General features: G+C 36.0%; 1 protein-coding gene across 1 annotated transcript in view; it reads left to right on the forward strand.

The window, feature by feature from the left end:
- Positions 1-26,559, forward strand: part of LOC141845941 (uncharacterized) — a 40,713-nt gene extending 14,154 nt beyond the window's left edge. Inside the window, exons 2-7 of the mRNA XM_074733933.1 lie at positions 3,305-3,496; positions 3,654-3,776; positions 14,712-14,749; positions 14,817-14,976; positions 21,828-25,124; positions 26,437-26,559. Coding sequence (XP_074590034.1) covers positions 3,305-3,496; positions 3,654-3,776; positions 14,712-14,749; positions 14,817-14,976; positions 21,828-25,124; positions 26,437-26,559 — 3,933 coding nt within the window. The remainder of the gene's footprint in view (positions 1-3,304; positions 3,497-3,653; positions 3,777-14,711; positions 14,750-14,816; positions 14,977-21,827; positions 25,125-26,436) is intronic.
- The last annotated feature ends 892 nt before the right edge of the window (positions 26,560-27,451 follow it).

A 27,451-nucleotide genomic window follows, 5' to 3' on the forward strand; every position in this document is an offset into this window, starting at 1 on the left:
TTAGCGGGAACTTCGTACACTGGGTTGCCCTTTTACTAATAAAAGCTAAATAGAAACTAAGTTCATTTGCCTTATTTTGACTAGAACAAGCATTAGCTTGATTAAACTCCTATGAAATGTAAGCAATATGCCTTGCCTTCTGCAAGAAGAAGGTACTAAAGGCCATGGGAATACTTAATGATCTACCTTTCACTATAAATTGTATATGTTTTATTTAATATATTTTTAATGTTTAATATCTTTTTTGTGCATTTTTAAATTCTAAATTTTATCAAATTCAATTATAATTTATAAAAACTACATATTTATTTTTAAAATCTAAAATTAGCTACACAAATAACGTAAAAAATAGTAGAAATATATATTATATATAATTTTAAAATCTAAAATTAGCTACACAAATAACATCAAAAATAGTATATATATATATATATATATATATATATATATATATATATATAATTTTCTTCCATAACTCTAATTGGTTCATGAAAGGTTAAAAAAAGATAGTCCGGTGCATGAAGCTCGCAGGAAGGGTCAAACCACATTAGGTCTATTGTACACAACCTTATCCTGTATTGTAAGAAGTTAATCCGTGATTCGAACTTATGACCACCAAGTCACATGGCATTAACTTTACCATTGCACCAAGACTCCCCTTCGTGAAAGGTTATTATATCTAAATTTTTTAATAAATAACTAATATTACATAATACATAAAACATGTGTGAAGCTTCTAAAAAAGATGATTTCAGTGTAAGGTAGCTTGAGTTTCACCCATGCAGTATATTAGATCATTTTTTTTTTATATTTGATATGCATATGTTCATAAAAAAATTATAAAATCTTGTTTTGTAGAGTTTGATGTTTGACTAAATATAACTACATGTTACATTTGTAACATGTGCAACATTTATTATTTTTTTAAACTAGCTATTGCAAAATCATAATTTTAAATTCCTAACTCATAGAGTTTGATGATTAAATAAATCTAAATAAATTTGTAACTTATGCAACATTTTCATATATCACCTTAAGTCCATATGTTTAGGATGTGACAAATGCTATGAATATGAAAAAATCTGTCATGATATGATTATTTTTTAAAAAATAACTATGTAAAATTATTATTTGTGGCATTATCAAATGTAATTGGAAATTTTTATCAAATATAATTAAAAATAAGTAACATTGAAATGATGGGTAGAAATAAAATGACCCATATGGGAAAATTTAAAACTCTTAAAAGAAATTCTTCTTCTTTAGATAAGTCAACTATCCTCAATTTGATGTGTAGTGTAACATATATATAATTTAGCTACATGTAAAAATATTAATTAAAATTTCATGTCTTATTTTGCAAATAAGCTCATCATTTTTCAAATTATGCCAAATTAAAAACTAAGCTTTAGAATCTTTATTTTTGCATTTATAAACTGTGCCACTTGTCTCCATCAACTAAAATTTGATACACTTTTGATTCTTACCAATTGAATTAGAGCAAAACTATATTTACCAAACCATGCTCAGGAGATTGCTTTAACCCAGTTAACTATATTTATATCCAAGAACATACTCTTGTCAGCAAGAAACCTTGGAAGTTGCTCCATATTCTATCACTATGGAGGAAAACATTCTTGATATTTAGTTAATGTTGGGTGATTCTAGGGGTAGCTTATCAATGTGAAGTGTGGTCAATTGACCCCAAAAGAATTCAGAACCCCAGCAATTTGCATTTGAGCCTTATGTAGAGAATAAAATTTTGAACAATATTTTTGTTATGATGGATGCCATTACAGGGTTTAAATAATACATTGAACATTAAAAATGTCCCATTCATTAATTAACTCAGTCACTACATAATATTTTTAGAGAAACATTAAATAATTAACCATATATTGTAATGAGAGAATTATTGTATTAGTGATTTAGAAATGATAAGTTTATAATTTATCATGCCATTATATAATCTTTTTACTATTTGATGATTCTTTTTTTTTTTGCAATATTACTAATATAATACCCTGATTTAGTTCTTTACTTAAGTACTTAATTGGTTTTAATAACTATGTACATTTTTGTCTTAGCAACGACCATTTGATAAATATTCTTTTGCTTCTTATTTTTTTCGTTAAGATCACTATTAATTCATCCATAAATTTTATTTAAAATTAAAAATTGTATATAATATGTCCTTTTGAGTTTCTAAGTAGATCATTTGATTTAACATGAATTAATCTTACATATGATCCTAGTGATCTATATGAGGCAAGTTGAGTCAAAATTTATCTCAACCAGGCTTGCTTATTATTGAGCTTCATGACAACTGAAAAAACCAATCAACAAATGTAAAATCTTTAAAAGTTGCACTGCCTAAAAATGTAAGAAATAGGCGAGCAAAAGTAATATTGTCATAGGAGAGAGCTCAAATAGTGAACACCTTAAAGTTGTCTACACCCTTTTTACATTGATGAATCTTTCCTCAGCCCTAATACCTAGATAGGCTGCCATCTCAAGAAAACCCATCCGTTTACTTCAATATAAGTTCCATGTGTCATTCCATCTCAGCTAAAGGGCTATATTGGCTCTGCCATCTCAGATGACCAAATTAAATACTCAAGTTTCGAAACTTTGCTTGCATTGCATTCATTTTGATGGTGAATGCATGCACAGTAGCTTGTTGCTACTGAGGGTGTTGCCATGCTGTTAACCATTTATTCTTTCCATAGATCAATTAGCTAGTGGCTATTGTGCATAATGAAGGCCTAACTAAAATGCTGTCATCTTGTAGAACTTTGGATACTGTACTGCAAATTAGAGTTTGCAAGTTTAGCAAGTTGTCTTAGTTCACAAACCCCCTTTAATTCTTGTTTTCTTTTTCTTACTTGCAATTATTCTTCCTATTATAACAATATTTCTTGACCTTGGTACCAGTTAGATGATTTAGATCTTCAGCATTGTCAACTTAAATTTGTGGGTAGATATTCATATTTTTCAATTCATTCCTCAAGGGTGAGTCAAGAAAACATCATATTGTAATTGTTTGGCTATGCATTTTTCTCTTGAACTCTGATTAGATTTAAGGGCATTCCTATGCTTCCAGATAGATAGATATTCTGACTGGTATTCAATATTCTCCACCTCTTCTACTGTTTCCTGTCTTATGGTTTCATTGTCTTATTTCACATGGCATTTTATGTTTGCCTTCTTTTGAATTTTGTTCCACTCGTATATATTATAAAATAAGGATTCATATATGTACAAAGATTGGTCTGGAAAGAGTTACCTTCATTTTGTCATGCAGGTTCCTAAAGGATGGGACAAGCTTTTTATTTCTATTGTTTCAGTGGAGACTGGAAAAACGATTGCTAAAACTGGCAAAGCTACTGTGAGAAGTGGAAACTGTCAGTGGACAGAGGCAGAATCTATATGGGTGTCTCAAGATGATACATCAAAAGAGCTTGAAGAAAGCCAGATTAAGATTGTCATTTCACCGGTCTGATTCAAACTTCATTATGTTTCTATATGGCTATATATATGCATGCATTGTCATCTTAATTTCTGATAAAATGTCCCTCTGACAAAGATATCAAGTAGTTTGCACTGAATAGCTAAAGCTGAGACTATGATGCTAACATGGATTTTTTAAACAGGCTTCTACTAGATCTGTGATCATTGGTGAGGTCACCTTAAATCTAGAAGATTTTCTGAGTGCAGGTGACACTGGTCCTCTGTTCCTTCCTTTGCAGAAGTGTGATTCTGGGACAACTTTACAGGTTAAGCTTACTCTGTTTATGAAACAAAACCTCATTTCCTTGCATAACTTGCATCCAATGGAAATTATGAAAATTCTTGATGCATCCTGAGACCTCTACATTCTAGTCAAGTTAGATGCAATAGGCAAACATTTTAAAATGAATTTATTTGGCCCGATTCCCCTTAGTTATTTCTTATTTTTTGGAGAAAGGTAAATTGTATTATATATCAAGTGAGGGTATACATATTAGATGCCCATAAAATGAAAAACATACGTATGAATCTAGAGAAACATCCTCTCTATGTTAGGGACATCACTCTCATATTGACATCTATTTCGAGCTTGCTATAGTAGGAAAACCATACAAGACGTTGCCAAGTATCGAGCTTTAGTCACCCGACTATTGCCTTGGTAGCGTCGGAGAAATATCTTCAACATCCACTTAGAGGTGCTCATCTCATGGCGTAGGTGCAACCAAGTTTTCACGTTGTCCCAAAGAGCTTTGCGGATCACACACCCAAAGAAGGTGTGGTCCAACGTTTCATTGGCAAGTTTGCAGAGTGGACAAATTTTGCACGGCTCGTACGGTAACCTGTCTTTTGTGTGCAGGTGGCCTTGTGCAAGGAGCTATAGTGCGAACTGGTGCTTCGGCATAAGGTAGGGCTTCCATACAACCGTTGCCCAAGATTTGGGCTCACTCCGTGGTCTGAAAAACTGATAAGATGCAACTGAACCCTACTAGACAGCAGTGAACCAACTAACCAATGTAGTGTGTCCTTGTTATGCAGAACCTATTCTATCTCGTATGACGTCCTTGAGTTGCAGCAACATTTTGATCAAAGGCGAGTCTAAGGCCTTGGCTTTCTAGTCCCACAAGTTGATGTGTTGGAGGTACTGATGGTGAACTCATTTCACCCAAAGAGAGTCCTTCCGCTGCACATTCCACAAGGATTTGCAAAGTAAAGTGGAGTTCCATGCTTGTAAGTCGCGAACTTTGTGTCCTCCCTCCTCCTTTGCTAAGCACATAGTGGTGGTCTAGGAAATTGGCGGATGTTTGGAGGTCCAAGCAAAGGATCGACAAATGACATAGAGCTTGCCAATCATGGCACATGGAATTAGCAAAATGGGAAGCTAAAAACATTCAACGCCTTGCAAAATGGTCTTCACCAATTCGAGTTTATCTACATAAGATAGTGTGTGCTTTAGCCACAAGGCGAGCTTACACAATATGACATTTGCCAATGCACCGTAGTTGCTGGTGCATAACTTTTCTACAGCTAATGGGATGTCGAGGTAATGAAACAGAAAGGAGCCTTGCTAGAATCCAATGAGCTCCAACAATCTATCCTTGGTTCGTTCATTGACTCATGCGAGGTATATGCTAGACTTTTTGAGGTTTGGTTGCAGCCCGCAATGTTACCAAACTCCGTAATATAGTTCGCAAGAAAGCCAATAGTAGACTCATCAACTCAGGCAAAAAGAAGTCATCTGTATAGGCCAAGTGGGTAATGTCGGTGCTTGCACACATCAGATGATGATGGAAGTCTGAACGCATCGATGTGACTTTGAGGGATCTCGAAAAGACCTCCAAGCATAGCCCAAAGAGGAATGGCGAGAGAGGATCACCTTGACAAAGATCACACCCCCTTTTGAAGTAGCATACATGGCCCCATTGATCCCGATAAAGTAAGAAACCATTGTGATACATTCCGAAATTCAGACTGTGTATTGTGGTGGGAATCCAAATCCTCGAAGGGCAGCCAATAGGAAGTTCCAATCCACCGTATCGAAATCCTTTTGAAGGTCGACTTTGAGGACACACCTTGTGGAGATCTTTGTCCTTGCATATTTCTACAAAAGCTTTTGGGCTAGGTGGATGTTCTTGACTAAGGACTGGTCTTCAACAAATGCAGCCTATACCAAATCTAAGATACTTCCGATTACCTTTTGCATTCTTTTGGTCAGGATCTTAGAGATGATCTTGTAGACAACCGTGCAACATGAGAATTGCCGGTAGTTTGTGACATGTGGAGCATGGTCCAACTTGGGTATTAACACCAATAGAGTATGATTCCATTGGTTGAGGAGACGTTCTGATGTGAAAAATTCTTGCACAGTGCTGAACAGGTTGGTCTTCATTGTTTCCCATGCTAATTTGAAGTATCCGTCTGGCCTTGGTGCTGTGTTAGTGTCGATATCCAGTAGCGCCTTTCGTATGTCTTCCAAGGTGCTAGGGCTGATTAATTTCTGCCTATCAGTAGCTGATAAGACCGTCCCAGCTTGGATGGTGCTGCTGTTTAGTGCCGAGCAGTACACTGGTGTGCCCAATAGATTCTGATAGTAAGCAACAAACACCTCTACAACTTCCTGCGTGCTAGTCGTTTGTTTGCCCGACGCATTTTTGATTGCCACAATAATGTTGTGCTTGTTATTTCTCTTGACAAGATTATGAAAGAACTTTGTACATCTGTCGCTAAGCTTCAAATATGTGCATTTCACTCGCTGTTGATAAAAGGATGGCTCTGCCTCGGCCAGCCAGGTGGCTTTGGCTTGTAACTGATTGTAGGTGTCCGGTTTAGCTTGCCCATTTAGTATGTTGTGTTGTACAGCCGTCAGCTCGTTGTTTGCTCGTAAGGCTTGTTGGGAGATGTGCTGAAAGTGCAACTTGTTTAGGTTGGACAATCAAGGTTTTAGACATGTTAGCTTCTTTAGGATGGATTGGTACAGTTCCACGGATCCTCTCAGCCTAAGATGCAGTAACTAGCTCAGGAAAGCTTTCATGGAACATCCACATGTTGTGAAACTTGAAAGGCGTTGTTCCCGATGCTCACCACGAATCAAGGTGACAATACAACAAGAGTGATATATCTGATAAACATTCAGGTGGATGGAACTTTGCATAACTATGAAAGTCTTCCATCAACCATTGATGATTAACCAAAAGCCCAATTCAATTTGCATGATACTAGGCCATTCGTCCATGTTAATCAAGACCCCACTGATTGTAAGTCCACCAAGTGACGTAGCTGAACCGTTCTTTCCAAATCTTGCAGTTCATAGTGTGTGACCGGCATGCCCACAACTTTATTGCAAGTTGACAATAAGGCATTGAAATCCCCAATGACTATCCAAGACTCATTGATATGTTCCCCTAACTCTAGGAGGGAGGTCCATAGCAGTCGCTGCCACACCACACTCTGCAATCCATAGATGAAAGTGGCTAGTGTACGCTGTCCGGAGACTTTGCATTGAATGTGATAGTGGATGAGTTGTTCTTCGGCCTAGATGACGTCTAATTCGACAAGCTATGGATCCCAAAGCACCAAGATGCACCCACGATTAGAGAAACCAAAATTATGAATGATCCCCATACTAAGAAATCGTCGTTGAAGGGCATTAAGGTCCCCTTTTAATAGTTTCATCTTTAACAGTCCAAGAATGTTGACACGTCATTGCTTAAGGAGGTGTTGAATCCCCTTTTGTTTAAGGGGCTTTTGGAAGCCCCTTATATTCTAGGTCATGATCTTCATTCCTTAGTTCGAACACCTCATGTTCATCCGCATCATCTGACAGTAACAAATGTGGTCAAATGTTGTTTGCTATTGGCCGATGAGGATGATGCCGCAGTTGAGGTCTCCTTGCTGCTGCTCAGTGAACCAGTCCCTAAGGTAGATGTCGTTGTAGTGGTCGATTGAAGGTTGCCCTCGTTTGTATGTTGAGTATCGCATCGTGCCAATTCAACCACGTTATGCCCACTGCCTTCTAGTTGAGGTTCTACTTGGCCGCCCTTGGTTGTTGCTTGCACACCGTGAATGCCTAACATAGGTTTTGCCTGGCCATCCCTGTCTACTACTTCTTGTGCACTAGGGATGCTGAACTCAAGCTCTACATGTCCGCCCCCAGTAGCTGTTGGTCGATCGTCATGGCCTAGTGCTGCTATCTACAACGGTGGTCCAGTATGGGTAGCAAGTTGTGGATCAGTAGAAGGTTGAGTCTGCACCGCTGGTTTCGTTGGCTACTGGATGGTAGTAGAGCTCAACTCCTGATTTGGGGCGGTAGTTGCTGTTGTCGTCTCCGTCTGACCAAAATTATGTTGCTGCCGTCTTCGTGATCGAGCCCTTCGTCCAAGTGGTTGGGACCCTGCTAGCAGCATGGTGTGCCCGTGGCTGCTGCCTTGCAGGACTCCTTGGCGTGCCCAATCTGATGGCAACCATCACAGTATCCGATATCGCTTTAAACTTGATGTCTAAGTCGACCTGTGTGCTCCTGTCGATAATGTGATTGGCACCTTGTCGACTTGCATGCCTTTGATATCCATCTCCACCAGATATCTTGACATGAGGTGTTTCATTGTACAAGTGAGCTTGTTCGTGTACTGTGGATGACCAATTTTGGAGCCAACTAGGCTAAGTGCCCTTGTAGTCCAGCAGTCCATTGGAAGACTATGATTTGAACCCAAGCTGGAACAAATCTTCCATCTTCGTCGAACAGAAGGTAGCTAGGCATGATCTTCAGAAAGAGCAGGCTATCAAAATCAAAGTACGGGCCTCCCCCTACCACTTGATCATGATCTACAACGTTGTCGAAAGGAAGGCAATCCAACTACTCTTGTGCATACAGAAGTTGTATGTCGTTCGCTATTGATTAGCAATTGCGATGATACCTACTTGCCCTAGATTATGACCCATGAAACACCCAGCAAGACAGTACCCTAAAGCATCTTCCATCGTGTCAATGTCATAAAAGGCTATCTTCAATCGATAGCCTGTCTGTTCAAAGTGCAGTGACGTGAACACACTCACACTCCAGCAGTTGAACACACTCACACTCCAGTTGTCTCTAAACAGACTAGCCCAAGTCTTTTCGGACACATCCGTAACTCGATTGTCCATATCCGCATTAGTTTGCCTTGTTGGTCCGCTCCCATATCCCTACAGTTCAGCAACATGATTGGTCATAGGCTCCATCTGAGTTGGCGTGATAGCTTGGACAACTTTATGGCTAGTGCCAGTAGCCTCCACTATTGATTGTACGTTGTTGACAGGTGCAAGTGTCACATGCAAGTCATTGTCTGATTCTTGATAGACAGCTTATTCTTGCTCCAGTTGGGCAATGGCAAGTTGTTGTTGGGCAGTGCCCAAAGGCAACTTGCTTTTTGCCCCTGGCCAGTCAGAAATAAATGGGGCAGTGATTAGGCAGGTGTGGCACTCAAATCTGAAAGGCCAACCAACAATCTGCCCACTCCTGTCCCGCACACACTAGTAATCTACCATCTCCTTTGTCCCTAGTGGGTGAGGCCACCGACCCCTCTATCTCCTTCTCTGGCGATCACTGGAGAAGGCACTCCATGCTTGAAGTTCAACCTCTTGCAGTAGCTTAGGCCACTGTTTGGTGTCTCGCAGTAGTTCAGAACTCCTCCTACTGTCGAGCTACGTTTGTTGATGTAGGACCGACACACAACTAGGATGCATCTCCGTTCGGCTGGGTAGCACCGCCGCTTTGCTAGGCAACACCATCGTGCAACACCATCACACAGCTAGGCATCACCATCACTCCGCCAGGCAGCACCATCGCTCAACTAGGCAACACCACCACTCCGCCAGATGGTACCTCCGCTCAGTTAGACAACAAGCTGCTCTCTTGGTAGCACCACCACTCTACTTAGTAGCATCACCGCTCTAGTAGGCAACACTAGGCAACACCGCCACTCTGCTTGGCAGCACCATCATGCAACAAGCCAGCGCCACACCCAGCAGGCTCAATGTCGTCGGTTGTCGTGATTGTCGGCCTCACTCTTAGCCTCTCACTCAGGTCTACTCCCTCTAGGTTCTAGAGAGAAGGGAGAGCATCTCTCTCGAAACTGGAATGACTACTGAGAGCTCTTTCACCTCCCTTATTTATTTCCTAAATAAATGCACGAGTTGAATTTCTAGAAGTATTTCTAGTAGTTCTCATATTAGAGTTTGCTGCTAGTGTACCTAGTCTTGTCATGCTAGCTCTTCTCTTACTTCCTCTTCTATTGTTGACTAAGGTCAACCTTTGTCCCATTCCCATTTTGGTACCCTCCCCTCCTCTCCACCTAACTCAAACATGCCAAGACCATGTTATGTCGTACTACTTGATTCTTATTTTGTTCATAGGAGCTCTAAATACCTTCTACCTTCTTTGCTTGATTCAATCAGATTGTGTCGTTTTGTTCCTATTCTGTCCACTAAAAGTTGAAGATTTAGTTTGGCCAAGACCAAGTCTCATCCCCCGAAGGCCACTCCTATTTTGTCCACTGGAAAACCTAGAATCCTCTTATCATGCAGAGGTCAGTCTCTGTTGGAAGCATCGAAGTTTCCACTCCTGTCCCCCTTCATGACTTAATTTTCCATGGAGAAAATTTCAAAATACCCCTAAATATTTTTGCCTCTTTTGAAATACCCTAAAGTTTTAAAATTGTAAAAATATCCATGGTTTGAAATCTCATAGCATGCCAAGTGACATGGTTGAAACATATTGTTTTAATAAATTTTCAAAACTCGATACTATTAAACACATGTGATCTATTTTATATTGTCATGTCAATCATATTAATGAGTATCATGTCATACTGACACTCAACACCCTTTGACGTGCTATAAAATGCGTCAAAATGAATTCAAATAGTGTTTGTTATTTTTTTGTAACTTTTATGTATAATACATTGTCAAAATTATACCATTCTAAGTGGGACATAAAGTTAGATGTTAGAAGTTAGGTATATAGTTGTATTCTCTTCTTTTTCATTTTCTTCCTCCTTTCTACTCCAATTCTCCATTAGCATTATAGATCAAAATAATGGGGTAAAATACTAAATAGTATTCCGTTAAACTCTAAAATTCCGGCATCATGTGAGATTTTGAACCTTGAAAATACCTTTGTAGCTTTAAAAATTGTTATAGTATTACTCCTTCGATTATCAAGGTAAGAGAGAGGTCAAGGTGGTGAAGTTGCACTTTTTGACTCCTCGAAGGTCGGTTACCCTTTTAATTTCTACCATGGCAATGGTTTTGACATCACTTAAGAAGTCTTGATTCATGTGCATTGTTGATGGCAAAGGTGAGTGAGCTAAGAGAGTCTGGGTTGAAGTTTTTGTGTGCACCAACAAATTGAACATTGTGAATTTCTAGATTTGCCTACTAGATTTAATTGACTAGTTATGCTCATAGAGAGATGGTGACGAAAAGGGTGATGGTGGTGGATAGAGAGAGGTGAGGAAGGGGAGAAAGTTGTGGAATTCATGTTAGAAAATCATATCCTTTCGACCAATCTCTGACTGACTTACACATGGCATGGGTTAAGATTAGAAGAACTAGGCTTTTCTTTCACGATGTGCGAACATTCTACGGACATCTTTTGCAAGTAAGAGGATTTAGTTTTGCTCAACTTGTGAGCATTCTACAAGTGAAGAAGCTTCTTAAGCTTTATGAAGACGCAATATAGCTCCACAAGGACTCACAAATAACTATGTAAGAACCAAAAAACATGCGATATAAATTCGTGATCCCATGAATAGTTCCGTGAGGATTGATGAGCTCTACTAGCATTTTCTTCAACTTGAATAGCTTTGGAAGGGTTAGAATTTAGAACACCTTTTATTGGCTAAGGAAGAAGATGTAAAATAGCTCTTTTAAGTACACTGATTATTTTCTTCTTTTTCCTCCAATTCATTTATTCACCAACAGTATTTGTAGGCACTCCAACATGGTATTACAAGAGTCTTATTTTGGTGGACTACTAAAACTCCAACATAGAATAAGATTTTAAAATTTGCTTCAGTATAAAAATAAAATAATCAAATTAAACAACCAAAAAAGTAGAAATTAACCCACCTAGTTTTGATCCTCTTTAAATCATCCTTCTCCTATCTCATAGCTAAAGAAAGTACCAACTACAATTCTTGTCAAAGCTTCCTCCTTTTACTTTTCCTTTTCCTTTTGGTATCCTCCTTATAGCAATGCACCACTCCCTAAAGCTTTAATTGTTTAATCTTCTCTATTTATAATATTTAGATCTATTACAACCAAGATTCAACATCTCGAGCCATGTGAAGTTTTAATCTTTGATCGGAACAATGCTGGTCTGATATCGTGTCAATGTTTCGATGTATGATGTTGGTCATGGATTGGAGTTGAAGAAGGAAGAAGATAAAACATAGGAAGGGACATTGTTTGTGTTGAGCATGGTTTTAAATCTTGCACCATGCCGGAAAAAATAATCAAAACATATCATTTTAATAAATTATCAAAACTCGATACCACTCAGCACAGACAATGCCTCTTTTTTTGCTTCATCTCCTCCTTCCAACCTCCCATTTGTCACCGACATCATGCATCAGAGCATCAGGACGATATTGGAACAACACGGCTCGAGATCTTGAACCTTAGTACCGAGTGGTATTGGTTTAGGTGATTTACTAGAATGATATGTTTCGATTGTTTCTTCCGGCACAGTACAAGATTTCAAACCATGTTTGCAACACCCTTCCCTGCCTCAACCTCTCCATCCACTAAATCATCATGCCTCTTTTAACTCTTTCATTGTGTTAATAGTCAAAGGTTCAATACCCGTTAGGTCACATGCCTATCAAACCAATATCACTAGCATTGGCGGCGCTAATAGTTTCCTTAACTTAATAAATTATAGCACTATCATTGTCACCATCTACACCACAACCTTCACAAACTCCATGCATCATTGGAACATCAAAACAATATCTATGTTCCCAGACCTTATTGTCTCATCATCAGAACAAGGTCATGGATACAACATACTCCATATTTACTACCATTGGCATCACACCAACCATCCATCAAATTGATGTTGCAATAAGTTTAGATGACTACCTATTACACATATTGTTAGATCCATCATTATTTCATTCTGCATTAGCATCCATAATAGTAACTATTAGTCTATAAACAATTTCAAAATTAAGATTATTAAATAGTGCCTCTAATTAATCACATTTAATTAAAACTTAAAAGTACTACATTTAGTATTTGCTTAGGTGGTAAAATCTAAGATTTTGTTGTTATGTGATTTAGGTGTAATATTCAAATGTGAGAGATAATCACAAATTATTTTTAATCTTCATCTTTCCACCTCAACACTTGTCCATCAATGGTTCTCATATTCTTGTTAAAGGATAAATCTTGTTATGTTCCAAAATTTCCTACGAACTTATTATCGATTAACACTCCCATAAAATCTTCAAATTATTGTAACATTCCATACTACCCATCATTTTTCTCATGATCTTTTGATGAAGAAAATGATTAGTGAAGGCCATGAATCTAATAGAGTCTACTACTTAGCCGATCGCCTCTCCTCCGATGCTCTTATTACCTCCAATATCATTCTATACTAGTAGCATTGTTGGATTGATCATTCTTTTTTGACTAAATTAAAGAGCTTCTTAGTGTTTCACCTTCACTAACTGAGTTTGTAAAGCAAATGGAGTTTGGTAGGCATCATTTTGCATCATTTCCTCTTAGTATGTATGGACTTCTCCTGTTAGCTTAGTTCAATCATACATATGGAGTTCCCATCATTGTATTTATAATTGGTAGACTTGGTTACAATTATTGATGATTAGACGTGTGTGACATGAGTATTATTGCTAAGAACATGTGTATAGGTCTTTGATATATTCCAATACTTTTTAATAAAATAAAGACACAACTTTACATTTCATTAAAATTTTATGCATTTATAATGGTCATCAATAAATGGAACCAACTTTTACTTGCTTTTGTACTTCACATGGCATTATCCACTAATTTGCACATGCATAAACCTCTCAATAGAATAGTATTGATGAACACAAGAATCTACTTCTTGATATTACACATATTATGATGGTTTATGTATGTGTACCATAATAATATTGGGGAGATATAGTTTTCGCCTCATGCTATCTAATTAATTGTGTACTTCCATTTGCACACAATAATAATGGATTTTTCATATCCTCTTCAAACTATTTTTTTAATCAAACTATTTTTTTTCTGGAGTGAGTTTAGAGCATCTCACTGTATCTTTCTCATATACTCTTGAACTCAAAAGCATTATTAATTGTTATGGTTCTGTGTTGTAACACTCTTTTGTCTTTGATAAAGTCACATTGTTTGAGATTATGCCATATTTGTTGGATTTTCCACCATTGTCTTTTGAAACCATACCACTTGAGAGCAAGAGAATGGTCCTAAGGGCGTGTGTGCAAATCGAGCAGAATTTAACATTGAGGAGTTTTTTTATGGGCCAATAGAAGTCGAAGTTCAGGGGATGATGGAGGACCACATGAGCAAGAGCTGGAGAAGCTTAATACCATGAGGAAGCCCTTTCTATGCTAGAGAAGATAATTACAAGGTCTAATTGAGAAAACTGCTAGCAGAGAGATTGAAAGGAGTCTTAAATACCAAATTCAGAAATAAGGTTTTGTTGTATTATTGTATTGAAATTGCATCCCTTTGTATAGAAATCAAATCTAATCATACCTATTATTTTTAGAGAGATACCTACTAGGTTGGACGATATATCTGTGACTATCAGTCTAACCTTGTATAAAACTCAAAGACTAGATTTGATTCTTACTGCCAATCCCAAATAGTTGGGCCACACTGCTGCTCGTGGTGGTTGTATACCTTTCCTTGCAAAACAATAATTCATCAGTTGACTGTTGTTGATTTATAGTTGATGACCAAGGAACTTAATGAATCCGTTAACATCAATGTATATATTTTGACCAAAATGACTATTTTGTATTTTCTTTTTTGATTGCTCTGTTTTCATTTTCATGCTACAATTTGCTCCAATGGAAGAAGTTTCTAATCGAGTCAGAGGCTTCTTGTTTCCCATATGATATTGACAAGAGGTTGAAAATGACTACTTTATTTTCAACTGACAGTATTTTTTGGCTCATGTGCAGGTCAAGGTTCAGAGTTGTTCCCCGATATCAAAATTCAGGTGTGTTGATGTTTTGTTTTATTTCCCAGTGTGACTTCAAATGTTACTGATGCTATATTTAATGTAGGGTTGGGAAATCTATGAAAGAAATTTCTAATTTTGAAGAGCAAGATAACGACGCTGAATTGGATAGCAAGCATGGATTCGACAATATAATCCATAGTGGTACCAATTCTTCCTCAAGGAATCAATTGGGCTATACCTATGCAGATGATATTGGAAATAGGGTAATATTCTCATTCTCAATGTTTATGGTGTAGTTTTCTTAAACAGAATTAACCTATACCTATCTAGAAAGGAAGGGAAGGTAATTTTCTTAAGGAAATTAATTAACCATGCTTTAGAAGAGAACCTGGAAATGGCAGAGAAATGTGCTTAAATTTAAGGTATTTCAAAGTGAGGAATTTTCAGTTTCTGAACTTCTATGCTCCATTGTTTAAGGTTTAGCCTGCTTTTCTCCAAATCAAGTGCTTGCCTATCAAGAATGTTTGTGTGCCATCCATAAGAGAGCATGTAAGGTTTATGGCAATCATTTAGTTCATCGAAGAAGATTATATGTTTTACATGCTTGAACACTTCATTCCACAACTGAAAAGCAAAAGTTGTTTCTCAATAGCTTCTTCCAAGGACTACTTTTGACTTTTTATAAAAATACTGTAATTTTTTATTTGAATATTAGTTAGATCCATTCGCTTGCCTCTATGGTACTCTGCATCTTTCTTGAGTCATTACAATGCTTCACGATACATCTATGGAGACTTCTAGATGATCCTTTTCCTGAATTAATACTCTATTTAAAAAATACTCTTTTGCTATTGTCAGACAGAACTTACTAATTAGTATCTTGAACTTGTTAATAATGCAAAATGCACAGTTGGGATACTAGTCCAATCCAATATGCCAAGGCACTTGGATGGAGGACTGCTATAATAGTTAAGCATACCCATGGCTAGGAGAGCATCACACTACTTAACCATGTCAGACTAAGAATAAAGTTTCTTTTTCCCTTCATGACTCACTAGTTCTAGCATGCAAGAGGTGGATGAATGACGCTCATCATATATTCATATGAAAGCACGATCTAATCAGAAAATGCCAAGACAATTGGATGGAAGACCCGTTGATACCTAAGCTAGGATAGCTTCTTATGAACTCACTAAAAGAAAGGATTAGTATTTTTACAGATATTCAGTTTGTATTCTAGATCCTGTAACATGAAAAATCAAATTAAATCATATATGAAAATATGAAAAATGCATATGAACCAACAACAAATGTATGCCCTTTTAAGTTATTATTCTCTCTCCACAGTTTGAATACAATTTTTTCATGCCTCTCAGCAATAGACTATAGTTGCACCAATATATCTGATAATATGTCAACAAATTAATATAATTGAATTTAACTAAATTATGTATTACGAGAAATGCAAATGTGTAACAATTTATGTTTTTGGTTGTTATTCTCACCACATTTTCATTCATTATTTATCAAACAAATCAGCTATAGAAATAATTTATCAGTCTAGGTTTGCCACACAAATCATTAAATTTTTAGTTTTATTACAATATATTTTTCTCTACCAACTTTTCATTGCTATTTTTTTTTTCAGAGTTCTAGTATATGTTAGATTGGTGGATAAGTACTTCAGTGAATACAACTTTTTTACTTAGAAACTCATTTAATTTGGTTTGAAGAAAGAATCTTTAGAAAGTTCTTTTGTGCAAACTGATGTGACAAAAGCTAAAGAAGCAGAAGTTAGCAATCAATTGATCTTAGAAAAGGATTTTGCATTTTGTTAAGATATTACTATTTGTCATTTATAGCTATTATCTACATAAACCCCAATATACTTCTTAAGTATCTTTCCTAGTTAATATTGTCAATTACTTCTGTGTTTAATATTCACTTTGTCCACAAATCTTCATGATAATGAATAAATTCTAATTGCCATTAGGTTAAATTGAGAAAATTACTGTGAGAAAGTGTTGTTTAAGTATTAAAATAATCAACAATTTAAGTTTATAATTGCAAAAAATTCTTTGTTAAAATAAATTATCTCGGTGTTAATATTATGTTATGTTATACTCATTTAAATAATTTTTATGCAAAAACAATTGCATGTTACACAATAGGTAGTAGCTGTTAATGACCACAAAGTACCAATAATAATCCTAAATGATTTCAATCAATCTGGATTATATTCGCTGTTATAATCATAATCAACATAATTTTACCTAATTTTATAATTATATACCATATTTAATTTAATATGTCATTTGGACAATCTGTATAAATAAGCCTACTAGGTTACAATAATAAATTATTCAAAAATAATTACTTCTTATTATCTATTTCATCATGGCATCGGAGGCATAAATTTTTCCTAACACCATGTTGTTTTTGTGTTTTATTTTTCTTTCTCAATCGAGCCTTCTTTTCCATCTCTATTGCTTCTTCTAGCAACAATTTCAAATCTTTCAACATTATCTTTTCCCTTTTCTTTTTCAACATTATTTCTTTGCCCAAATTTGTTCCCAATAGAAGCCTCCCCATCTCTTTTGTGCCTAGAAGCTACTAGTCATTCCCTTTTGATGTCTACAAGATCGTGGCTATCCGTTGTTGCATTTATGCATTCCCACGACTGAATGACAATGTGACTTTGCTTTCAAGCTCCATCCATTTTGAATAAGAATCTCCTTTGTCGGATCTATTTCTTCTCCTCTATCAGAATCTTCAACTTACGAACGGATACCTATGCCAAATTCGTCTACCCTGACTTCTTCCTCAAGATGATTAGAATCGAACCTCATAGTGTGATCGTTGACCTCCACGGCTTTGTTGAGGAGATCCTTCAGCAACGCTGCGACTCGCTTTCTCCTAGCATAGATTTATCACGCGCTCCTTTGTATGTATCCTAGTTGCCTCTCTTCATGTGCTTCCGACATAACATACCATTGCCCTGATAAGTAGGCCCCTAAAGGGCCACAATCCTTCTATACTTACACATTTTTTCATTTGTGTGGTTAAACCTTTCACATGCACAACACACTTCACATAATAAAGCCCCTTTATGACTATAAATTTACTTTTTGTACATTAATTTTCTCTTGATAATAATGTGCTTTTTGAATTTCATACTCATCATTGTCTTGTGAAGGATCCATCGATAGGAACTACTCTACTTTGAGGAGAAATTAAAGGCAGTCTTTATCACCTTCAACCTCCTCTTTATCACCTTCAACCTACCTTTATCAAAGCCTTTATTGGAGAGCGTACTAACAAATTGTCTTGGCAGGCACGACTTGGTTATCCATCTCTACGTCTTGTTTAGGATATCATCAATCGTTGTGACTTGCCAACTTCTTTAATTTCTTCATCCCATTTATGTGAAACATGAAAGAAAAACTCCACAAACTACCTTTTGTTTCTTGTAGGCATACCTCTAATTTTCCTTTAGAAGTAATTCACTTTGATGTATAGGGCCATGCTTCTATTTTGTATAATCAGGGTTTTCTTTATTATATTATTTTCATTGATAACATTAGTTAGTTCACTTGTATTTTTCTTATGAAATAAAAATTTGATCTCCTTAATATTTTTTGTTACTTTTAAAAACATGTTGAGCACTACTTTGACTGTAAAATACTCTCTCTTCATTCCATTAGGAAAAGAGTATCAAGTTCTTCATCGTCATCTTATCTCCTCTAGAATCATTCAGCAAGTCTCTTGCCCTCACACCACTAAACAAAATGGATACTTAGAGAGGAAATACCGGCATATAATTGAAACTACTTTAGCTTTTTTTAATCATGCATCAGTCCCACTTAAATTTTGGAATGATGTCATCCAAACTTCAATCTACCTTATTAATCATTTACCCACCCCACTACTACAATATAAATATTCCATGGAAAAACTCTATAATCAACCTCCCAATTACACGTTCTTATGTATCTTTGGTTGCACATGTTATTCTTAGTTACGACCTTACTTTAAGCACAAGTTAAAACCCCTCTCTCAACAATGTGTTTTTCTTGGTTATAGCAATTTGCATTATGGGCATTGTTGCTTATATATATTTGCCGGTGGATATATATTACCCGATACATTTTTGATGAGTTCGTCTTTCCATTTGCAGCAGGTACCTCATTCCATTTACACTAGCTACCTCAAACTCCCCTTCAGAGAATAGGGACACCTTTCTAATACCACTAAATAGTACACCAAAATCTCCACAAGTTGCTCTAATAGGAAGTACTAGAAATACAATAAAGGGTAGCCCGGTGCACGAAGCTCCCGCCATGCGGGGTCCGGGGAAAGGATCCATTGTATGCAGCCTTACCTTGCCTTTGGCAAGAGGCTGTTTCCAGAAGTACTAGAAATACAATGAGGATGGAATTTTAGGTCTTGCTCCATACTTGTTGATTTCTATAGACTCAGCTTCTAATAATGACCACTCTCTAGTCTTGAATTCTTAGATGATCTCCTTGTCGCTTACTTCCTCTAAGTGACATTTTTGTATAGTGTCCACCAATTGCCACTCGATACCCTATCCCATGAGCTCTAATGGTTTCTTCAAGATCTATTGAACCAACTTGTTTTATGCAGGAAGTCAATGACCCAAATTGGCGTGTTGCAATGGTTACAGAATTTGATGCTTTTTTTCGCAATGAAACATGGAGCTTAGTTCCTTGTACTCCCTCTATAAATGTTGTGGGCTCTAAATGAGTTTACTGACTCAAGTTAATATCAATGACTCTATTGGACGTTATAAAGCTTGTCTTGTGGCATAAGATTTCAGTCAACAACCGAGTATTAAATTCAATGACCCTTTTAGTCTAGCATCAAAATTATGGCGATTAGATTGTTACTATCTATAGTTGTTAGCTCTGATTAGCCGATACAAGAAACTGTGTTTGTATAGCAATAGCTTGGATTCATCCACCCATAACTTCCAACACATGTTTGTCAACTCAAGAAATCTATATATGGTCTTCGACAAGCACCTTGTCCATGATTTCATGCTGAGGGATTCTTTGTCTCAAATAGTAACTCTTAACTATTCTACAAATAAAATGAAAAATTTATAATTTTTTTTCTTATTTATGTGGATGATATTCTAATAACTGACAGCGTTTAAGAAAATATCGCTACTTTATTTCATCTTCAGTTTCCTATTTGGGATCTAAGCAACGCTCGCTTTTTGCTTAGCATTGAGTTTCTTCCATGTTCTGAAGGTTATCTCCTCTCTCAGAGTAAATATTTTAGTAGACTTCTTCAATGAGCTAAAATAGATGGTGTATATCCTATCTTTACACCGATTGTTGAAGGTGGTTTCTCTGCACCTTCATCCTACCCTACTATAGTTGACCCTCAAATCTACCAAAGCATTGTTAGTGCATTAAAATATGTCACCATCACACGATCCAATATTACTTTCACTGTCAATCGTTTTTATCAATTTATGCATGCTTTCACTGAACATCATTGGGAAGGTGTTAAGTATTCTTCACTATCTTAAAGGCACTATTCTGCATGGTCTTTTTTATATCGCCAACCCTTGTAAATGCTTATAGTGATGGAGACTGGGACGGATCTCTTGAAGATAGACTTTCTACTAGTGGGTATATAACATTTTTTGGGTGAAATCTTATTTTTTGGCTTTCTAGGAAGCAATCTACATTATCACTCAAGTTTTGGGGTTGAATAAAAAGCTATAGCTAATGGAACATCCAAAATTACTTAGCTTCAATCCTTTCTTTCAAAATAACATTTTCCATGAGTGCTACATCCAAAATTTGATGTGACAATTATAGAGCGGCATATCTTGTTGCAAATCCAGTTTTTCATGCTCATTCCAAATATGTGAAGATTGATTTTCATTTTGTCTGAGAACGTGTAGTATTTCATTTCATATATTTCTACGGAAGATTGACATCTTTACCAAACCATTATATAAATAGTGATTTAACAAATAGACAATCAAACTCAACTTCCAAGAAATCTTGATGGGGTTGCCAGGGGTAATGACAACAAAAGTACCATTACAAGATAATAATCTCAAATTGATTTTAATCAATCTGTGGATTTATCATATTCACTGTTATAATCATAAACACTATGATTCTTACTGATTTTATAATTGTATTTAATACTTTTCCATATATCATTTGGGCAATCAGTATAAATAAGCCTACTAAGCTACAACAATAATCATCCAAAAATAATTACTTTTTATTACCTATTTCATCAATTGTCACATTTATTAAGCACCAATCATTTATAATCTCACCACATTTTCATCCTAGATTTACAGAATAACTTCTTTACATCTCACCGCATGTTACACAGTAAGTAATAGTTGTCCAATTCCCCTCCTTTTTTTAATGTTTTATCTTCTTCTCATGACTAGTAGATGGAATCAAAGGATTATTCATTGTTATAGAATCTTGCTATCTTTGTTGGTTTCAGACATTACTAGCTGAGACAAGATCTGTCTCAGTCGATACCATCAAAACTATGTTGGCATGGGTAGACAATGATATTTTGCTATGCCAACATGGTATCAATATTGGTTGGCCATCGATGCATTTCGTTTTTTACTGATTTATATTGATGAACACTTGAAACCATGAGATGCATGGCAAGTTGGTTAGTTATCTAAATTGAACCCATTTCAATTCTTATGTCTGAAACTTTGCTAAGAAAAGCCTCAGACCTGTGCCTAATTCTGGTCTTATGAATCCTCTAATAAGATAAATCAATACAAGCTATATGCTACATATTATTTTCTGATTTTTCTATTTCTATATTGCTGTCTCTCACAGCAAATTTCTTACACATATTCTCACTAATAATTTCTGTTTAGTTTTTCTGACTAAAACTGGTATTAGTAACTTAGTATTTCTTGTTTTACTCTCGTCAGGTAATCATATTTTGGAACTCTTGCTTAAACTAAGTTCCTAGGAATTTATGGGATCTCTTGAGGCAAATGTTATGAGTTTTTACTTTTTCACTCTTGTCAATGAATGCTTCCTTTTTCTTACTCCATTAGGATATTTTACATTTTTTACAGGATACGAACTTCTCAGCATCATGCTCACAGCGTAATTCTGATTCAGTTGATAGCTTGGACAGGGCTGCTTTGTCTACCAAAAAAAACTCAAATGGGACACAGTGCATTGGCAGACAAGGTTCATCTGGCTTATATAGTGAAAATTATGGCACAGTTGCTGGAGATGAACCTTTAAGATCAAATCGATCATCTTTCAGCTCCAGTGCGTCAGGTTCGTCACTGCATAATCAATGGGAAGACACGAATGCACATACTTCTGAAAGAGTAGTGATGGGATCATCAAGGCCATCTGATTCTTCAAAGGATCTCCTTCAAACTGCTGAAGAGACTGAGGAACTCTGTGATGAGGTTAAGATGTGGGAGAGGCATTCTCAACAGTTGAAACTTGATCTTGAGAGTTTAAAGAATGAAATTTCAGAGAAGGCTACGCATCAGGCAAACCTGGATAAGCAGCTTTCAGCTACAAAAAGGGAGCGTGACTCTTTATTGCAGGAAGTTGAACAACTAAAGGTGGCACTTGAGAACTCCATGTCAAAACAAACAAATATTGGCAGTTTCAAAAATGAAAATTCTGCTCATGTTCTGAAGGAATTGGAGGACGAGCTGAAGTTTCATAAAGAATCCAATACTAATTTAGCTCAACAGTTGAAACAAACCCAAGATTCGAACATTGAACTTGTCTCAATTCTTCAAGAATTAGAAGAGATCACAGAGAAACAGACATTGGAGATAGCTAGTCTTTCACAACAGAGCTGTCTAGATGGACAAGAAAAACAGGATAGGATTCCTAAGTCTTTGGACAACAAGGCTGAATGCAGGGGAGAGATGCTAGGTAGTAGAACAAGTAACTCTAATCTAGAAATAGAAATTGAGACCCTCAAAAACAAAATACAGGAGTTAGAGTCAGATTGTGCTGAGCTAACAGAAGAAAACTTAGATCTGATGTACAAGTTGAAGGATGCTGGGAAAGGAAGTCCATCACAAATTTGTAGGTCTAAAGAATCTCACGATGAAATTTCAGATGACAATTGCAAGTATGGAAATGTCTTGCTTAAATCTCGAGCACGTGAACTTGAGGATGAGCTCAAGAGGAAGGAAGCTACAATTGCAACAGTGTCAGCTAAGTTCAAAGACCTTGAGAATGCTTCTGCTGATCTTGAGATAGAACTACAACATTATAAGGACAAAACAAGTGACCTTGAGGCAAAGCTTTGTCAAATGCACAAGGAAATAGAAGAAAAGAACTTTGAAATATCCAATCTAGACAAAAAGCTTAAACTAAATTTTGAAAATGACTACTCTAGTATGCAAATTGTGCTTTCTGAAATGAATAACCAAGTTTGTCTTGCTTTAGCTCAAGCAAAAAGCTTGCACTTAAAGGATAGCTCTGTTGCAGATGAGGATTTTGATTGTAACTCTGATGTTTCCCCTTCAGATAGTCTCAGTCAGAAGAGTCTGGTAGAGGATATCACTAAAAGTTTGCTTGAACTAAATTCCCTACTAAGGAAAAAGGAAACTAAAAGTGATGGAAACAGAGAGGATGAGATCCAATCTACCTTGTTGCTAAAGGAACAGGAGATAGATCAATTAAAATCTTCTAGTAAGGAGCTCGAAGATCTTATTTCCATCCTTCAGAAAGAGAAATTTCAACTGGAGGAAGATTTGGGTTCTTTACAAAAGCAAAATGATGAAATGTCTAAACTTTTGGAAGATGTGGAGAATGATTTAGAAGAGATTACTGGTAGCATGGAATTTCATGTTTCTGCTAATAAGAATCTTGAGATAAAAACAGTGGAACTTCAAAATTGCAAAATGGAACTAGAGTTGCAAAATTCTGAGATTGAACATGAAAATATCAAATTATCTGAACGTGTAGCTGGTTTAGAAGCCCAACTAAGATTTCTAACAAATGAGAAAGAATCCTACAGATTAGAGCTGGAGGATACTAGATCACTTGTCGTGAATTTAAAGGATGATGTTGAACAACATAAAGGTCAAATGGAGATGCAGAAATCAGAACTAAAACAAAAGGTTCAGGAGACACAAAAGCGGTTATCAGAAGCTCTGGAGGAGTCGGATGTCTCAAGGAGATCAAACTCAAAATTGCAAGCTACAATTGAGAATCTTATGGAAGAGTGCAGCACTCTTCAGACACTAACTGGAGACTTGAAGAGACAAAAGACGGAATTGCATGAACAAATTATCCATCTTGAAGTTGAATTAAGTGAATCAAGAAACAAGAATCGTGATTTTCATGACAAAGTTGATGTTTTAGAATCAAAACTTTCTTCTCTGCAAAAAGAAATAGTATCTAGGGAGAAGGCTCTGCTCTTGCAACTTGATCGATTTCTTCATGATCTCAAGGAACATGAAGACAAAGTAGGAAATGTGAATATTTTATTAAAACATATTGAAATAGAGAAAACAGTAAAAGTTGAGAATCTTGAGAAAGAGATAACTAATCTTACTTCACAAATGTCAGTGAGTGAGGATGAAGGGGGAAATCTAGCATTAGATGCAGTGCATGAAGCATCCATCCTTCGTGCAGATAAAGCTAGGCTTGAATGTAGTCTTCAGGAAATCAGTTCAAAAGCTAAATTTTATGAGGCTGATTTACAGGCACTGCAGAAAGAGTGCAAGAGTAAGATTCAAGGGTTTGTTGATTTGCTTAATGCTTCTAAGCAGAGTGAGGAGATGTTAATGGCTGATATCGAGCAAATGAAACAAGTACTGGAGGATGCCAAATCAAATGAAGAGAAACATAGAAAAATAGTATATGATTTAGAATTGAAGAACAAAACTTTGGAGTATGGAAAACAACAAACAATGGAAGAAATTTCTGAGTTAAAGTTTCAGTTGCAGAAACTGTCTCATCTTCAGAATACAATTTTGGCCCTTGAAAACTCACTTGATGAGGCAAACTGTGAAAAGCGAAAACTGAAGGAGTTATTGAAGTCAGTAACAGAAGAACATGAAGAATTGATGTCAGAGAAAGTCTCTTTGACTGAAAAGATTTCCAACATGGATAAGACTTTATGTGATGATGAAGATGATAGGCAAAGAAGGATTGCCTTGCAAGAACAACTTATGAGGCATGAGAGTCACCTACCGGTCAAAGATGGATCTTGTGCAACAGAAGTGGAATTGAAAAATGAACTTAATCGGTTAAAGGGAACAAACAGTGAGTACCAGAGAAAGATCAAAAATCTTGAGGTAGAGAATCTTGAGTTGATGAAGAAAGTGCAGGCAATGGAGTATGTGCTGTTGAGTTCTCAAGATGAAATTACTAATAGTGAGGTATTGCATGTACTTCACCATCATACTCTGAATATTTACTTTAATCTAGAGAAACACTTTATTTAATTGGAGTAGATTTTAATATAATTCACAAAATTATTATTTCTAGAAAGAAGCTAGCTTGGCTTAGATGGTGTTACTACAGTAGTCCAGTTGTACTGTAAACTGATTTTGTAGAACTTGTAAATATAAGATTGCATTTGAATGCATTAACAAAACTTTTGGGTAACATCTTGACACTAAGTGTTCTGTAATGAGTATAGGAGCTAGAAATATGCTGCAGACAATGAGGAAAACATATAAAAACAGTCAAAATGAAAGAAACAATGACCAAGCTTCAGTGACCTGTTTCACTTTAGAATCTGTAATTCATCTATATTTTCAACTAAGATGCAGTTCTTGTTTGACCTCACATCACCAAATCCTTACTTGTATGTGTTATTTATCTAATCAGTCTGGTTATCGAAACTTACCTGAACTGTTCAAGATGACTGGTTGGTTCACTAGTATTCATGTACTCTCTACGAACGTTCTGGTCAGATTTAGGTAGAGCAGATGTTGTATGACATGATAGAGGGTCAATGAAAAACATTAATGGGCCACCAGCCAATCCAATCTGCCAGTTGTATCAGTCACACTAGGATTAAGAAAACTTAAGATGCTTAACAGTAGGCCTTTGATTGGTAAATGTATAGTGACTGCTTAACAGTATGTTATAATTTTGATGGTGGAACTCTTTCAAAGATAAAAACTAGTAGTGGTAACCAGATAGCAACTCTTCAAAAAAATTTGATAAAATTTGATTAAGATGACTGGGACTTCACTTACAAAAATGGAAACTTCCTACTGCTATTCTTTTTCCAACCAAACTTGCCCATGGTTTGAAATGACACACTTTGTGTAGCTCATTTTGTATATTCTGAAAATATTTACCTATTTCAGATATACCATTATGCCTCAGTCTGCAAGCAATTTAATGTAGAACATTAACCTTTGAAGCAGACTACTTTCATTATCTCTACATGCTTTCAAACAGAGAGATAAATTTTTTAATATTATTTTTCTATTAGCTTCTGTTGGTAGCAAATATTGATTTTTTTATTTGTATTTGTATTTTTTTTTCACTCAATGGCATCAACAACTTTGCAAATTAGTTTGTTGCAATTTATGGAGTCCAAATCTTTGTTTAATAGAATTAGATTGAGTAGACATTTTTGGTTATTCTTTCTTCGACCTTTTTCCTTCCAAACTGTTGATAGAAAACTATTTTTAGTAAAGAATAATAACTTAATGATCCATTTGCATTTGTTAGAATGAAAAAGCCTCACCAGACCATATTCAAAGGGCATGTGCCAGTAATAAAGTTTTACTTGCCGAAGGACAAACTGAGTCTTTGGAGGCAAATAACATGCACAAAGGAGGACTTATACGGTAAGCAGTGTTACCCCTCTGTTTTCTGGAAATTATGTAATTTCCTGCTTTCATCTTGTTTGATTTACTGTTTAGTGGTTATTTACCAATCTGATGTATTCCTTCATAATGAAATTAACTAATAAAATACCTAGACACTCAGGATAGTGTTCAACTAACCATGATAATCAAATTCTTATTCAAATCACTATTGTACATATACATATATCAGAAAATATTCTATACAACACTAGCAGGTTTACACAAAAGTTAGTGTCACTGATTGCCCCAAATAGTGGTAAAGAACATAGATTCATGATAGCCAATGATGTTTTAACTGTTATAGCACTTTGTAATTAAGCATGTTTGTCATTATTTTTCTTTCAAAGCATTAAGCATGCTTGTCATTCTTTTTCTTTCAAAGCAAATTGCCTCTGTAAAAGGGTGACTAGTTTTGTCTATTTATGCAAACTTTTCTAGGAGTACATGAGTAGTTTTCAACAAAATCATGCACATGTATTTAAGCATAGGCATAACAATACTTTTGTACCAATTGAAATCACCAAGGGCTCACATTTCTAATACAATTTTGGTACTAAAGGAAGTCTAGTGAAATTGTTATTTAAGTTTGTAATGGTGATGATTAATACTTGATAGAATTTATAAGGACAAATATCAATATGGATATGTAGATTTGTTAATGATATCGATGTTGTGATTGTGAGGGGTATATAGACGAAGGAGCTAGAGAGGGTGAATAGTGAATGTCTTTGAAATTTATAGCTTAAAGAATCTTGCTAATTCCTTGGCAAGGTAAATTTAATCCAAAATGCAACAGAAATAAATATAACAAGAAGGAACAAGCTAACATTTCAATTTATGTGGTTCAGTAACTTCTAGACTCCTATTCCATATCC

Source organism: Curcuma longa, chromosome 15, assembly GCF_044706935.1.
Source record: "Curcuma longa cultivar G26 ecotype Majalengka, Jawa Barat chromosome 15, ITB_CL_G26_1.1, whole genome shotgun sequence".
NCBI lineage: Eukaryota > Viridiplantae > Streptophyta > Magnoliopsida > Zingiberales > Zingiberaceae > Curcuma > Curcuma longa.